The sequence below is a fragment of the Eumetopias jubatus genome, unplaced genomic scaffold (genome assembly GCF_037043125.1).
Source record: "Eumetopias jubatus isolate StellerSeaLion01/CBP00866 unplaced genomic scaffold, mEumJub1_p1.0 scaffold_16, whole genome shotgun sequence".
In the NCBI taxonomy this organism is placed as follows: Eukaryota; Metazoa; Chordata; class Mammalia; order Carnivora; family Otariidae; genus Eumetopias; species Eumetopias jubatus.
Window position 1 is genome coordinate 28,190,333 of NW_028274822.1, and position 17,377 is coordinate 28,207,709.

General features: G+C 46.9%; 1 protein-coding gene across 2 annotated transcripts in view; it reads right to left on the reverse strand.

The window, feature by feature from the left end:
* The window catches only part of SLC14A2 (solute carrier family 14 member 2), a 51,209-nt gene extending 34,448 nt beyond the window's left edge, over positions 1–16,761 (reverse strand). The window contains exons 1-5 of one of the 2 annotated variants that reach the window (XM_028098333.2): positions 16,609–16,761; positions 10,710–10,890; positions 9,549–9,738; positions 5,058–5,186; positions 1,492–1,684 (exon numbers count right to left, since the gene is read on the reverse strand). In XM_028098333.2, coding sequence (XP_027954134.2) covers positions 1,492–1,684; positions 5,058–5,186; positions 9,549–9,738; positions 10,710–10,890; positions 16,609–16,758 — 843 coding nt within the window. In that variant the 5' untranslated portion in view covers positions 16,759–16,761. The remainder of the gene's footprint in view (positions 1–1,491; positions 1,685–5,057; positions 5,187–9,548; positions 9,739–10,709; positions 10,891–16,608) is intronic. The other variant, XM_028098332.2, reaches the window with a different exon arrangement.
* Positions 16,762–17,377: the final 616 nt, after the last annotated feature.

Genomic DNA, 17,377 nt, shown 5'->3' on the forward strand with positions numbered 1-17,377 from the left:
TTCCTTCTCCGAGAGGCTTCGGGTCAGAGGGTGGCCGGCCCTGGAGGAGCCGCGCGGCCTGCCCGGCCCTGGAGCCATGGTCCTGGAGCTGAGCCCCCCGCAGCAGGGCTTGGCCGCGTGGTGAGGGCTCAGAAATCAGATTGTCTAAACAGTATCGAGGACATGGGTTATGTTTGCAAGCTTTCAAAAGACGATCATGGAAACAATATTCTGAATGATTCCAAAAAGCCGAGCTAGAAGCAATGGGTGAAAGATGGAGGGGGATGGATTTCTGAGGAAGGTAAAGAACACTCCAGCACTTAGTAAAGGTACCCAGTGAGGGGCGCACTGCACTGAGAAGCAGAGGGTTTCGCCTCACTGTGGTTGTTCCGGCCGAGGGTGCCTGTCCTGCCAGGGACGAAGTGGGTGGCAGCTCACAGCCTGGGCTCTGCAGCAAGCGTTTCATGCTCAGGCACTAGTTGCAGTTTGACCTTGGGCAGCTAACCTGCTCTGTGCCTCAGTTTGCTCATCTGGGAGCGGGGATAATGATAGTACTTACAGTATTGGGCTATTATGAGGGTTGATTAAATGAGTTCCGAAGTCCAGGGCTTGGAACAGTGTCTGGTACGTAATAAGCTTGCCCTATGAGGGGCTCTTAGCTTTCTCTATTGTTCATTAACAAGGCCAAATGTTACAATTCTGTATATTTAATCTTATGTTAAATTTTTATTATATCTCTTCATCCCCAGTGTCTAGACGTCAGTAGAATAAATGAATATGTACATTTATGATAGTTGGATGTAAAGCAGAGTTTCTCAACTTCAGTATTATTGGCATTTGGGGCTGCATAATTCTTCGTTATGGGGAGGGCTGTCCTGTGCATAAAAGGATGTTATGCAGCAGCCCTGGCTTCTACCTGCTCAATACCAGTGGCACCCCTCCTCCCCAGTTTAGACAACTTAAAAAGTATCTGCGGATATTTGCCCTGCTCACGAGGACAAAATCACCCCTGCTTGAGAGCCACCGAGATGGAAAGTACATGAAAATCCATCCCCATCTTCTACTGCTAATATCTTTAAAATCCTAACTTTAAACATTCACTTTAGTATCTTGCCCCTCCCCCCAGCCGCCCATCTTCCTTAGTATTTCTCCCCGAACCCCACCGCCGCATAGCATCAACTTGGCACTCATCTGTGCTCTTGTTTACTGTCTGTTTCCCTGGGTTGGGGGAGTGTACCCTGCAAAACGGCAGAGGGGTTGTTGTCTTCTTACTCCCTGTGTATTCCTCGTGTCTAATAAAGTGCCTGGCACGTATCAGGTCTTCGATAAGGGTTCGGTGAAAGAGCATACAGAGCTGGCAGCATCCCTTCCCTGTCCTATCCTCACCCACGGCCATCATCTGGTGCAGCTGCGTCTGGAGAAGCAGAGAGCCTGGGTAATCCACAGGCTGGTTACGGAGAAGGTGTGTGACAGAAGCAGGGGTCCCAACTCCTCTGCCGCTGGGGAACTTACCAAGGGCATCTCCATCTCTGTCCAGGTGATGTTGGGCACCGAAGACATGGGCTCCACCAGTGTCGTGGGGAAGAAGAGGTTGTAGTGGCCGGTGGCCGCCAGGTACAGGGTCACGGCCATGTTGAAGGGCAGCGTGAAGACCGGGAGGTCCCACCTGCTGAAGATGGAATTCAAGGCACTGGAAAGAAGTGGGCTGAAGATGAGAGAGACAAAAGGTTAATCTGTGCGCATCCTTAGGCCTACACCGTCTCATCGGCTCTGGCCACGGTGCCACCCACTGTCCCCTCTCCTTGGCACGGCCATTCCTGACTCCTCTGGGACTCTAGTGGTCTGATTTATCTGGGACTGGGAAGAAAGTGTTCAATTTAAGGTGAATCTTTGAGAAACAGATTTTTAAAGTATTATAATTTGTTTGAAATAGAAACCTTTATAAATTAAATATTTCCTTGTTTCTTAAACCAAGAAAATGAAACCAAATGTCATCCTTAGAAAATATCATGTACTGCCTTTGGATTATCGAGATGTACAACAGCTCCTATCCTGGGCTGTGATAACATTTTAGAAGTCTGGCCTTGTGGGAGGCAGCTGATGAGAAATGACGAGATGGGAAACACTTCATTTTCCCAACCATGAGCTCCACACACTCCAACGGCCCTGCTCCCACATCCTGTTCCTCTCTGCCTCTGGCACATAATGAAAGTGTCCCTCCTTCTTTATTGGGCCAATTCTTTCCCTTGTATCTCGGGATCCATTCTGTCTCCAAGACTTCACTCCTGCAATTCTCTCCCCTCTCTCCTGCAGCTTCAGTCTCTCCTTTTTCTCTAGATCATTCTCATAAGTCTACAACATGCTTTAGTATCTTCTACCTGTAAACATTCTCCTCCTCTAACCCGATGTTCCCTCCGGCTAGTTTGCCCCATTTCTCCGCTCCCCTTCATAGCAATTACTCCTCAAAAGATTGCTATGTCTCATCTTTCTACCCCCTTTCTTTCCTGGACCCACTCCAGTCACGTGTGCATTCTCCCCATGCCACAGAAGTGGCTCTGGCCCAGTTCACCAATGACATCTATCCTGCTAAATCTACGGCCATTCTCTGCTCCCTTCATGTGACACCTGGACACTCCAACGGGGTTGAAACACCTTCTGTCTGGGCTACTACGACACTGCCCTTTCTTAGCTTGCTTCCTGCTTCTCCAGCAGCTCCTCATGACCTCTTCTTTGTGGTTATTCCCCTCCTCTACCAGGCATCCAAATATTGGACGATCCTATGGCTCTGCCTTGGGTCTTTCTTTCTTAATTTTTTTTCTGGGTGATATCCTTTAGTCCCATGGATAAAATATCTTCTGTATGCTTCTGCCCTCCCATCTTGACCGTATCACAAAGTTCTGGATTTGTACATCTAGTTACCTCATCAACATCTCTCCTTGGAAGTCTACAGCTTAATATGTCCAACAGAACTCTTGATTTGTGCCCTGTCTCCCACCACCAACCTGTTTTCCTCTTAGTTTTGTCCATCAACCCAGGTGCTCAGCCAAACTGTAGGAGTATACTGAATCTTCTTTCCTTTCTTACCCCCTGTACTCCATAGCCTTCCAGCGAGTCTTGTTGCCTACACCTTCCTTAAAATACACTCCAAGCCCAACCATTTCTCACCACCTTCCTGTATATCACCCTTGTCCAGACCATTCTCATCTCTCTGTGGGTTCCTGACGATGCTTCCAGCAACCACTCTTGTTCCAGTTAAAATCCATTCTCCACACGGCAGGAGTGATTTGTTTAAATTTAAACTCTATCCTATCACATCTCTGCTTAAAACCCTTTAACTGCTTCCCATCACAGTTGTAATGAAAATCAAAAAGCTTACTGGATCCTCAAAGTGAACGGGGTCTAGCTCTCACTTCCTTCTGCCCACTCCTTCCTGGTTCACTGGGCATAACCGCCCGCCATGGTCTTGCTTCCTGAACACAGGCACTCCTCCATTTGGGGTCTGCACCAGATCTTCAGAGGGCAGCTGCCTTTTATCATTTAGGGCAAAGCACCCTCATTCCCTCTACATAGTGGCCCTCCCTGACCACTCACGTCTGGAATCACTCTCTGTCCCACTCACCCCTGTTTGGCTTTCCTCACAGCACTGATCAAATCTTGACAAGATCTTTTTAATTAACTAGTTGGGGACATTGTTTCTATCTTTGTCAAGAAGAACATAGGCTCCAAGAGGATGGAGACCGTCTGTTGTTGACAAGTATCCCCAGCATCTAGAATAGTCCCTGCACATAGCAGGCACTCAGCAAATATTTGTTGGACAGATCTGGAAAATGGCACTACTAATACCTACCTTATGGGTTGGATTTTGGGTTCTACATGAATAGATTAGTGAACACACTGGAATAGCAGCACAGAGTTGGGTGCTCCAAGGTTTTTTGTCTGTTAAAGTGGGGAGTGGGCACTGTAGACAAAGGGCCGCCCAGTGCAGAGTGGCTGCGGGGCTTGCTGAGGGGCTTCATCTGTGTTGTTATAAGCAAATGTGTGCAAATGAAGACGAGGTCTGCTACTCCTGACATGGGGGCAGGCGGGGACATTGAGGAAACCCCACAGAAATGACTGCTATAGCTTTTTGTCCCAATGGTTTCAGAAAGACAGAAACCCTAAGAAGAAACATAAATTGCCCAGAATGCTTAATGTAGTAATTTATTTACAAGTACTACTAAAAAGTAATAAAACAGTACTTAAACTAAATTAAACTAACTGGTTTTAGTAACTCCAGACACTGAAGAAAGACATGTACTTCTTAGAGATGTTAAAGATTCGTCAGCCTGTCTTGGAGCTGCGGGGCACAGACTGGACAACGCGGATCACCTCAGGCTCCTGCCCTCAGGCACCACAGACCTGCCTCAGACGCAGGTAAGCTAAGGCCTAGCATGAATATTTGTTTCCAAGACCCTTCCTCCTGACTTATTCCTTTGCAAAATGAGGTGACTGCACAGCAAGATCTTGACTTATGCTTCTTGTTCAAAGATTCTGTGCTTTCATTGTAGATAGCCTGCTCCAAGAGAGCTCGAATTCTGTCCCCAGTAAGTTTTTAGCTTTTCTGTCTTGGTCAGGCCACAGTTTAGATGATTCCCAGGGAGCCGGGAGACTCTGGGTTCATCATCAAACTTTGTAAAAGTGTGACCTGGGGCCAGTTACTTAACCTCTTCATGACTTGGTCTTCCCTTCTGTAAACTGGGGACAATAGTAACCCTGCCTGGCTTTGCACTGTTCCTTGGCTTGTAGGAAATCCGCAATAAATGTTAGCCGTTATTATTAAAACTATCATTCAAGGAAGATTATTAGCACCATAGAAAACCTGTGCTCATTGCTGCTCTAAAGGGTCCCTGCTATTCCAAAATAAAAAAAATGATCTGCTGTGTCGCAATCAGATTCACGGATCTTCACTGTGTCTTGTGGGACAAGCCAGCCTGATGGTGAAGCACTGGGCTCCAGGGGGTCCATGTCCCTGTCCAGTGTAAGACGCAAGCACCCCGGGGCCCCGTGGGTCCACGAGCAGAAGGAATGAGGTGTCTCACCAGGTCATGGCTGTGAAGGTCACAGGAAACAGAAGCCACCAGTAATAGTCCCACTTCTCCGAGAACACGGCCATGAGCAGTCCCACCAGCATGCCGTTGTATCCATGGAGGCCAGAGGCGATGGCAGACCTGGGGGCAGGGGGAGAAGGGACAGTTACTTTGCATCTGAATTTGGTGGTGCTTGTGGGGCCCCCTTGGTACTCCCAGAAACAAGTCAGCTTACTCCTGAATGTTGGGCAGTCACATAGCTGCCAGCACCTTCCCAGATTACCACCCCCTCAGCCCCGATTACCCTGCTGTTCTAGAATTAAGGCTTCTCACCGTGTCTGAGCTCTCCCCTCGGCTTCTCAGGGGTGGGTGTCTCTGCCTGCTAAGTATAGCGGGAGATCTAACAGAAACCTGAGTATGACACTGGGGAAGGGGTGTGTGTGTGTGTGTGTGTGTGTGTGTGTGTGTAGGAGACAGGGAGGCAGGGAGGAAGGGAAGGAGGAGGAGAGAGTGCATTCTGACTGCATGGTGTGAAGTTGTAATTGTCACCGAGGATGACAGTGCGTCCCGGAGTGGATGAGCTGAGCCTGCTGGGGATGTGTACGTGCCTCTCCCCTCGGCAGGGCAGGGAGAGGCCCAGAGGTGGGGAGAATCCAAGTCTGAGTCTATCCTCTCTTCATTTCATCAGGGAAGTCTATGTGCACCTCAGCTTCTCTCCCGGATGCTAACAAACACTGCCCTTGACCCTGGCCATAGCTCTGCTGGCTGGGGGGACAGGGAGCAGTGTGAGGGAGGGACTGGGCCAATCCCTGCAAGACCCCTGCCTGAGCTTGAGCTTTGTGTGCTGTGCCCTGTCCCTGTCCTTGACTGGAAGTTGCCCAGGGGAGCTCAGGCTGGAGCTCATCCGTCCGACATCAGCGTAACAACAGACAGCAGTGTCCGTCTGGTGCACAGAGGGTTCCAGGCCTTGCCTCGCTGTTGAATGGCTGTGTGGGAATGCTAGAGCTCTTCACCGGCTGACCGTTCGTGCCCAGCAAGGGCGTCTAGAAGCACGAGCGCCCTGAGAGGGAGGCAGGGAGCTCTGGCTAGAGGAGGGCTCCTGCCTGGCAGAGATCATGGCTTAGGTCCGGAAGGGGGGGAGCTTCAGCTCTGGAGGGGCCGGGAGAGCCGCTCCGCTAGCGGCCGGGGGCAGCTGGAGGGTGGGAGGGGGAGGCTCTAGACGGTTGCCAACAAGAAAAGCTGAGCACATGGCCCTCGTGGGGGGACACTTGTACGGGACACGGGACAGTGGGTGGGCTGCTCCCGAGGCCATGAACATATGGGGCAGCTGGGGACAGGTGGGGGGGCCGGGAGGGAAGACCACTGGGGTTCAGAATGTCCTCGGGACTAGAATATCTGTCTGAAAAGCAGAAACCCATGTTTGGGAAAATACTTAACTTTTAGGGGTGACTGCGTTTTATCTACACTTTCCCATTTCTGTTCAGTGTTAGAATTTAGGATTTTTTTGGTTTTAATACCAGTTGCTTCAGGCAAACTGAGCAAAGACAGCCGGCCCCTCGCGGGGCCTAGCCGGTAGCCCCAGGGGCAGGGTGTAGGGGAATGGCAGGAATCACACCAGGGAGCCCAGGGGCGACAAGATTAGGGCCACAGCTGAGGGCTGCCTCCATCGTTGCCTCTCCCTGGCAACGTCCCCTCCCAGGACACTTTACCAAACCTTTGGTGGCTTCTGGGTTTGGTTGTCAAAATGAAACTCATTACCTCACGTCCCACTCTGACCATCAGAAATACAAAGGTAGGTTTAACCCTAATGCCAAAAAGGTCTTCATGAGGACCACGTTCCATCAGGCCACTGCGGCATTAGAGTCGATGACCTGGAGTTCCTCTCTGTGAAGTACAGTCTCTGGGCCAGTGGGGGTAGGGAGCAGGGGTGAGGGGAGACACGAGGCTGACGGAGGAGGAGGCGGGCAGCGGGGCTAGTGGACCGGAAGTCTGGGTGGTCAGGGGAATGCGGGTAGGGGAGTCGGGGTGGTGGAGAGGGACGGTGGCGGTTAGGATTAGAATATGGAGCATTCAAAATGACTTCCTGTCCTGAACATGCTTAGAACATTGCCAGGGAGAGAAGCCTCAGAAAGCAATTAGAGAACCATCCCATAGAGTTACTGGGGTATGTTCTGGGGTTGTCCAGTGAGAAAGGAGGGTTCAGAGAGCACTGAGGTAATCAGGGCCGGCTCCCTGTAAGTGGGGGGCGGATTTGAAAGGATGGTAGGGTTAGATAGGCAGAAGCAAAAGTGCTTAATTGGGAAGAGTGGGATGCTGGGTGGGACATATGGTGCGGCCCATCAGAGACGGCTTCGGAAGCCAAACTGGCATAGACTCGTCTCAGTGCAGATGTCTGGGAGGATTAGGCAGGCGTGCTTGGTGTCTCCCCTCTAACACTGAGGTCCATGAAGCAGCTCTGTGAATGGCCTGGCAAGTCTACCAGTAGGTTATGGTTGGGAAGAAAGTCGGAGAAGCAGACTGTCAGCGCAGGAAGGGACTCTGGCTCCTCGAAGGCGAGCTAGTAAGTTGTCGCTCTCACAGATGAGGACAATGGGGCCAGGAGGGGAAGCACTGGCCCAAGGTCACAGAGCTAAAGAGGCAGTGGGCTGGACAGAGTTCGGGTGAGTTTTACCAAACAGTGATGAAGCAGTGAGACCAGAGGCAATCCCGTCAGGGGCCCAATTCTAAGCCAGCTGGCCCCTGAGATGGTAAGGAGGAAGAGGGACCCTACTGGTTGAAAGAGAGACACAAAATCCTGGCTGGAGCCTACTTTTTATGTCACACGCAGACCTGCACCCCAGAGAATTCAGCCTCTCATTCATCCAATTTGGAATGGCCTCCTGGGGTCCCCCAGGGCCACCTGAGAGATGCATGAATGGCTTCTCAGGGGAGACAAGTCGACTCACAAATTTGCCCTGGTGGCATCTGGAATGTCAGGTGCACCCGGAGGCAATGTGGTGTTGGTTACAACAGTCAACTCTGATTACTCCCCATTCTCTGGGTTCACCAGGGAGCCTCTGGCCTTGCTGTCCGTGCAGTCTATGTGCTAAGGAGAGCACTCACCTCAGCCTAGAAGATGTGGGCCATGTGTCACACCCCGAGACCGGCCATCCACTGATTATGGTACCTCCCTGTCTCCTTTCTCTTGTGAAGTGTGGACCCTCTAACCATCACTATCTGCCTTGTGAAGTGGCCATGAGAATCATGATAGTGCATGATAGTGCTTTCCAATCTTTTTGCAGTAACCCACGGCAAGGAGGGAATATACTTGGTAGCATGACCTGGTTCTCTCTCTCTGTCCCCCATACATCTCCCCCACATATACAACACATCCCAACATTAATGAAACAAAAATTTCGCAAAAATATTTACTACCTATGAATGACTCTAATCTGTTTTATTCTATTATTTTACTTTTTAAAAATGCTGTTGACATTTAATTCATGATCCACAAATGGATGGGTGACCCCCAAATTGAAAGACACTAAAAATATGTCCATTCCCAAACTTCTCTGATCATCAGAAGCACCCAGACGGGTCTTGTTAAAACACTCCTTCCCAGACCCATTGAATGGGACTGTCTGAGGGAACAGAAGTGGTTGGGCTGAAGAAGACACATTTCTTAACAGTCAGCCCAGATGATTCTAGCCATCAGCAAAGTCTGGGAACACTGCGACAGTGTGGGGCAAAGTTGGAGATGGTCCGGTTACAGAAAACGCCGCTTATTATTGTTCCTGGACTTTGTGGCCACCCGTGTGGGGGTGGGGTGGGGGTACTGCCTCCTGCCTCCACTCTGCCCTCCCTCTTCTCCCTCCCTTCTCTCTCCCAGGTCCCATGTTTCCAGCTCAAACCCTGCCCTCTCTCATCTCCCCCGACACTTAGAGACGTCTGTCTTTTCTTATTTTTTTTTTTTAAGATTTTATTTATTTGACAGAGAGAGACACAGCGAGAGAGGGAACACAAGCAGGGGGAGTGGGAGAGGGAGAGGCAGGCTTCCCGCGGAGCAGGGAGCCTGACGCGGGACTCGATCCCAGGACCCCGGGATCACGACCTGAGCCGAAGGCAGACGCTTAACGACTGAGCTGCCCAGGCGCCCCAGAGACATCTGTCTTTTCTGAGCTCTCCAGCATATACTGTTTCTTATTATTCTGAGACATTTCTTGCCTCAAATAGACTGTAGGCTCTGTGAGGGAAGAGCCACTTAAGTGTTCCTTTGCACCTGCTTCCCAGGGAGTGTTTCCAGAAGGATCTACAGTCAAAAGGAGCCTAGGGCTGTCACTTGCTGTGAGCACAGGAGTAGTTTAATTCTGTTTAATTCTGTAGAGACCTCCAGTGACTGGTTCAAAGTTGATCTTCAGGAGGCTTTGGGCTGCCCGGTAGGATAATGTTGGCCGATCAGTCTCGTAAACACTTCTCGACCTGTCCACCTCAAGACCCCGCGACCAACCACAGACAGGGACCTACCTGTCCTGGTTCAAGGCGAGGGCAGTTAAGGTTGAGACCACTGTCCCTAGACCCCCGGTAATCGTCCACCAGGGATTCTGGATCAGGAGTCCTATGAAGATGATGAGTCCGCTGAGAGGGTTGTTGACAAACATCACCTGAGCAGCCCCCCTCAGGACCCAGTCTGAGAACTGGAGGGCCAGGGGCTTATCTGAAAGAGACAGAGCCGTGAGCAGGGGTCAGCTTGGGCCTCCCTGCTGGACCACTGGCTGGCGTGGCAACCAAGGCAAACAGAGATGCAGGGGCCAGGACATTTCCTCTCATTCGGCCTGGCACCCAGCCCAAGTCTCTGAGTGCCTAGGCAATCAGTCCACAGTGGGTGTTAGCTTTTGCCATACAGACTGAGGCACCGTGCTGAGACCAATTTAACACCGTTCCAGCCATCAGCTTGGTTGGCAAGGAAGCCTCGGGAGCATTCCAAGGGGAATTTATTGGTCCAAGGGAAGGCGTGAGGAGGGAAGGAAACTCTTTTTGTGTTGTGCCATAAGGCTCAGTTGAGAGCTGGTATCTGAGCAGCAAAGAAAGGAGTCTGGAGAAAAGGAGCTGAAACAGAAATGGTTTCAGCCCAGCAGTGCAATTGTATTGAGTTAGGACCTGGGGGAAGCCAGGCCTAGAAGAGGGGACATATATTCTGCCTCGCTCTCTGGTTCGGTTTCTAGGACAGCCTCTATAGATGTGGGTGATGAGGACAGGGGTGTTTATTGCAGTATTTAGTTGAGGGAAACTAGGAGAAGAAAGCCATTGAAAGGAGAGAAAGAATGTTGGAATATGGGGGAGGGCGATGTCAGTATTTTCTCGGCACATAGTAAATGGCTGTGGAACAAGGGAAGGAAAGATCACTGGGGAATGGCTTATATGTTGCTAAAGTGGTTGTCCTCTACCTATTCCATGTAGGGGTGAAGAATTTGCAAAGAACTAAAATCAGTAAAGTGCATTTCGTTCTGAACCCCTGGGAGTCCCAAGTTAGTGGGGTACCTTAGACCCACCCACGGCCAACTCAGGGCGAGAGCACTCCACCTGGGGGTCCTCTCAATGGGTGAAGGAGGAAGCAGCTTCCTCCACCCAGGCCAGAGCGGCGGGGGGGGGGGCGGGGGGCTGCTTCTTCCCTGGGCATTTGCTTACCTTTCAGCCAGCCCCTGCACTCTTTCATCTCCCCTGTGAGGTAGCCCACTGCTTGGAAGAGGCTGATGCCCCCCAAGCCTGCAGAGCTCCGATGGGCTGCCCCACTTTCTCTCCTTTTAGTCCTTTCGCTGGGTTTTTCCATTTTCACAATATGGCTGTCTTCATTGGATGAACGGAGATCCTTTTAAGAGAAACCGTGACAAACTCTCAGATAATACGTCTTTTTGAGAGCAGGGGCACTTGGGGATAGGGAAGCTTGTTGGCTGTTCTGACAAAGGTAAATGATCATAAGACCCCTGTCCACTCTCTACTGCTGTCCAGGGTGCCACATGCAGGCCAGTCTTCCAGGACGACTACACACTCCTCACAGCAGGGTTCCGGAAACTTCTGTGCTCTGGATCCCTTCTGTCAGCTTACAAGGCCATGGACTTCTTTCCAGAAGTGATGTTTGGAAGTGAATAAAATAAACAGGATTGCAAAGAAAACCAGTTATATTTAAAAATAAAAAAGTCTGTGATAGACATACAGGTGTGGCCAATCCAATACCTATTATAATTTCAAAGTAACAAGGAGTGAGTATGTGGGGCCTCCTCACGCCAACTCAGGACAACTTTATATGGCCACCTGAGATCCAGAGCTCACTATAGGGTCGCCTGGGGCCCTTACTGCCCGATTTCTCCTTCTGCCTAATCCTGCTGCCTTTCCTCCTCTACAGGTATTGACCCCAAAGGCACACCCCAGTAAACTTCTTACATGCGAATCTCCATCCCAAAGTCACCCTACTGGGGGAACCCGACCTGTGACAAGGGCAACAATCCCAGTGCGGATAGGGCTGTTGTTCGTTACCTATGTTTATAATCAAAGAAGTGCTACAGTTCATTGGAAGTTGGTGAAATAAAGGTGAATCACTTTCCCCATCCAAGTTCACACCTCCTCAAGCCTACCTGTGGGCCCCTTGGTCAGGACTGCTTGTTCTAAAACTACACTGTTCACTATCGTAGCCAACAGGACACGTGGCTGTTGAGCACTTAAAATGTGGTCAATTCGAATTGAGATAGGTTCCAAGTGGATTTTGAAGACTTAGTATGAGAAAAGAATGTGTAAAATATCTCAGTGATACTTTACACTGGTTAAATAATGAAATAACAGTATTATATATATTCATATATATTAGGTTAAATAAAATATAGTATTAAAACTAATTTTACCTTCCTTTTACTGTTAAAAATATGGTTAATAGACATTTAAACATATATGTGTGGCTCACATTATATTTCTATTGTACACTGATGGTCTGTAGATTTCTCTAACCTCCTCCATACATCAAAACTTCAATGTCTTGAGGATATCACTGCAAGTGGTAGAGTAAGGACCTCCACAAATTCTTTCATAAAGGCAATATACATTCTTTTCTATTGCACATGGAACATTCTTAGTATAGACCATGTTAGGCCATAAGAGAAGTAAAACATTTTTTTTTTTTTGCCCTAAGTAAAACATTTTTACTGATATAAAAGTATCAGTAAATTTAAAGGCATTAAAATCATACAAAGGATGTTCTTTCTCTCTCTTTTTTTGAAGATTTCATTCATTTGAGAGAGAGTGAGAAAGCCCAAGCAGCGGGACCAGCAGAGGGAGAGGGAGAAGCAGGTTGCCCGCTGAGCAGGGAGCCTGACTCGGTCCCCATCCCACAACCCTGGGATCATGACCTGAGCCGAAGGCAGATGCTTAAGCAACTGGGCCACCCAAGCACCCCTGTTCTCTCTTTTTAAAAAGATTTTACTTTTAAGTAATCTCTACACCCAACGTGGGGCTTGAACCCACAACCCCAAGATCAAGAGTTGTATACTCTTCCAACTGAGCCAGCCAGGTGCCCCCAAAGTATGTTCTCTGACCATGATGGTGTGAATTTAGAAATCAAAAGCAAAAGGAAATTTGGGAAATAATGTGGCAATTAAACAACATGCTCCTAAATAATCAATGGATCAAAGAGGAAATCAGAAGAGAAATTAGAAAACTACTTTGAGATGAATGAAAACAAAACGCAACTTATCAAAACCTATGGGATGCAGCTAAATCAGTGTTCGAGGGAAATTGTAGGTATAAAGACCCATGTGAAAAAAAGAAATATTCTGTATCAACAACCTAACCTTTCACTTTAAGATACTAGAAAAATAACAGCGAACCAAACACAAAGCAAGTAGAAGGAAGGAAATAATAAACACTATCATGAAAATAAATGAAATAGGGAAGAAAAAATATAGGAAATCCATGAAACTAAAAGATAGTTCTTTGCAAGGATCAAAATTGACTAACCTTTAGCTAGACTGACCAAGTTAAAGAGAGAAGATTGAAATTACTAGAATCAGAAATGAGAGAGGAGACATTACTACCAACCTTCAAGAAATAAAAAGGGTTATGAGGAAATGGATTCTAAAGAAATGGATAATGGTATGCTAACAAATCAGATAACCTAGATGAACTGAATACATTTTTAGATAGGCACAAGCTATCAAACTGACTCAAGAAGAAACAGAAAATCTGAATGAACTTATAACAAAGTAAATGATTGAATTAGTAGAACAAAAACAAAAACAACAAACAAAACACTTCCCACAAAGAAAAACCCAAGTTCAGGGGCGCCTGGATGGCTCAGTCGTTAAGTGTCTGCCTTTGGCTCAGGTCATGATCCCAGGGTCCTGGGATCAAGCCCTGCACTGGGCTCCCTGCTCTGCGGGAAGCCTGCTTCTCCCTCTCCCACTCCCCCTGCTTGTGTTCCCTCTCTCGCTGTATCTCTTTCTGTCAAATGAATAAAAAATAAAAAAATAAAAAAAACCTTTATAAAAAAAAAAAAGAAAAATCCAAGTTCAGATGGCTTCACTTGTACATCTGCCAAATACTTAAAGGATTAATAACAGTACTTCTCAAAAACTAGAAAAGGCAACACTTCCTAGCACATTCTATGAGGCTAGTATTACCCTAACACCAAAGCCAGACAAAGACATCACAAGAAAGAAAACTACAGGTCAATCTGCTTTGTAAATATAGATGCAAAAATCCTTGACAAAATACCACCAAGCCAGATTCAGTAACATATAAAAATAATTATGGCCAAGTGGGATTTATTCTCAGAATTTAAGACTGTTTCAACATATAAAAATCAATCAATAATTATTAACAGAGTGAAAGAAAAAACCCACATGATTATCTCAATAGACACAGAAAAACCACTTGAAAAATTCAGCAACCTTTCCTGATAAAAACATTTAGCAAACTAGGAATAGAAAGGAAATTCCTCAACTTTAATAAAGGGTATCTACTAAAAACCCACAGCTAATATTATATGTATTATATGTAAAGATGGGACGCTTTCCCTTTAAGATCAGGAATTTTAGACAAGGGTGTTGGTTCTCTGGTCACTTCTATTCAACACTGAACTACAAGTTCTAGCCAGAGCAATTAGGTAAGAAAAAAACAAACAAAAGGGACCCAGATTGGAAAGAAATAATGTAAACTATCTCCATTTGCAGATGGCACATTCTGTTATATGGCATCTTCTTAAAAAATCTATTTAAAAAATTCCAAAAAACTATTAAAGTTAATGGACAAGTTCAGCAAGTTTGCTGGATAGAAGATCAATATACAAAAATCAATTTTAGTTTTATACGTGGGCAATGAACAATCCAAAAATATAATGAAGAAAACAATTCTATGATAGCCTGAAAAAGAATAAAATATTTTGGAATAAATTTAACAAAAGGACACTGTATACTAAACTAAAGGTTTTGTACAAGTTTTTTATACTAAAAACTACAAAACATCAAAAGGAATTAAAGACTTAAATAAATGGAAATATATCCTATGTCCATGGATTGGAAGACTTGTTAAAATGTCAATACTCCTCAAGTTGATCTATAGATTTAATACAATCCTTATCAAAATCCCAGTTGCTTTTTTTTTTTTCCTGCAGAAATTGAAAGTCAGATCCTAAAATTAATACAGAAATTCAAGGGTCTCAGAATAGATGAAACAGTCTTGAAAAGGAAAAACAAAGTTGGAAGACTCACTCTTGATTTCAAAAACTTACTACAAAGCTGCAGTAATCAAGATGGTGTGGTACTGGCATAAGGACAGACATACAAATCAGTTAAAGTTGAGAGCCCAGAAATAAACCCACACACAATGGTCAATTGATTTTTGATGGCGGTGTCAAAACAGTTCAATGGAGAATGAATAGCTTTTTCAATATGGTGCTGGGACAACTGGATATCTACTTGTAAAAGACTGAAGTTAGGCCCCTACTTGACACCATATACAAAAGTTAACTCAAAATGGATGAAAGACTTACACGTGAGTGCTAAAATATAAAACTGTTAGATAAAACATAAGACTAAATCTTTGTGACCTTGGATAAGAAAATGGTTTCTTAGATATGACACTAAATGCGTAAGCAATCGAAGTCAATAACAGATAAATCAGACTTAGAATCACAAACTGTGCTTTTAAGGACACTATCAAGACTGTGAAAAGACTTACAGAGTGGGAGAAATTATTTGTGAATCATGTAATTGGCAAGGGTCTAATATCCAGAATATATAAAGAACCGTTACAAGTCCACAATAAAAAGACAAATAACCCAATTGAAAAAAATGGGCAAAGGACTTCAAAAGACATTTTTCCGAAGAAAATATACAACTGGCCAGTAAGCACATGCAAAGATGCTCAACATCAATTTGACATTAGGGAAATACTAATCAAAATCACAGTGAGATGTCAGTTCACATCCACCCATGCTATTAATAAAAAGACAGTAACAAGTTTTGACAAGGAGGCCGAGGGGCATGACGTGTACATCACTCGTGAGAACGCACAGTGACGCGGCGACTTTGGAAAACAGTTTGGCAGTGCCTGAAAATGTTAAACATAGAGTCACCATATGACCCAGGAATTCCACTTCTGGATATATACCCAAGAAAAAGAAAAACATGTATCTGCACAATACTTTCTACACAAATGCTCATAGTAGCATTTTTTGTAACAGGCAAAAAGTGGAAACACCCAAATGTCCATCAACTGATGAACGGGTAAATAAACTATGGTATACTCATACCATGAAATGTTGTTTGGCCATAAAAAGTAATGATGTACTGATTCATGCTACAACAAGGATGCACCTGAAAACATTATGCTAAATGACAGAAGCACTTCACGGAAGCCCATATATTATATGATTCCGTTGACATGAAATGTACAGAATAGGCAAATCCACAGGGACAGAAAGTAGACGGGCGGGTGCCAGGTGTGGGGGAGGGGGGAATGCGGAGGGACTGCTGATGAGTATTTTGCGTTTCTTTTCGAGGTGATGAAAATATTCTGGAATTCACTGGTGGTGATGTTGGCGAACTTTGTAATCATGCTAAAAACCAGTGAAATGTACATTTTAAAGGGGTGAATTTTATGGTCTATAAATTTTATCTCATTAAAAAAACAACAACTTTAGTGGTCCTGGGTCCCTCTCCACTGTATCAGTTCAGGGAGCGTTAAAAGCTAAACTTTGAACACTGGCCTTACTTTGGGAGACGATGATAAAGTAAGTCAAGGGAGCAGGTCTAAAGGGAAGGATTTGGGGGATTGGTTGGAAGACTGGTGTGTGAGTGTGTGCATTCCCTACTTGTCTTTAAAATCGTGCTGCACACAGAACCACATTTTCCATCGTAGGCCAAATAGGACCGACCAGGGGTGTGACCCTGTGCTGACCGGGGGCAGAACGTCCCCGGGCAGTGGGCCCTTCAGGCCACTGTGCAACGCGTGCCCTGGGAAGCTGGGAAGGCGGCGTCTTTCATCCCCCTTCCTCCCCCACCCGCTACCTGGGAGACGTGCTGGGAGGGACACTCCTCACCTTCTCTTCGGGCATCTCCAGGAGGGGCAGGGCCAGGTGTGTATCCTGGGGGCTGGAGGGCCAGCTCGGGTTGGTAAACTCTGACTCATAGAGTTTGTATCTGCCGGAAAGAGGCTCGGCCAGGAGAGGGCTGCTGGGAGGGTCAGACATTTTCCTCAGTCAGAGGTCCTGCGACTGGAGAGGAAAGGGGGACAATGGTGAGTCAGGATGGGGCCCAGAGGGATGTGGCTGAGGCTGGATGGAGGCCTCCGGAGGCACAGGACCAATTGTTGCTGCCAGGGAGGCCTGGGGCCATTCCTCCACCTCTGCGGCCTTACATTTCAAAATCCCCCCATTCTTCCGCGTCTGCTGTGAAGAGTTCCCTGACCACCCAGTTGCAATAGATGCCTCTTTTTTTCTTCTGGTCACAGAAATAGATTTTCTCTACCTTTTATATTATCCATTGTGCTATCTTACTTGTAGTCGTTGCAAATATACTTTCTCTTTGACAACCACACATAGGCCTGAGTCTTCTAACGGAGTGGGGATCTAAGAGAAACTCATTTTTTACTTGCTCTGGAGCTTATATTGATTGTGGGCTACCTCCGGTCCTCCCCCTCTCTTCCCTCTGCCCTCCGTGCCCTTTCCAGCACTTTCCCCCTCTTCCTTCCCCATGAACAGTACTGAAGAAGCAGCTCTGGTATAATCTACTAGAAGCTGTGCGTGCCAGGCTGGAGGTCCCTCCGGGTGGGGCTCCCTTTCCCTTCGCTACCCGGACTGGGGTTTAGGC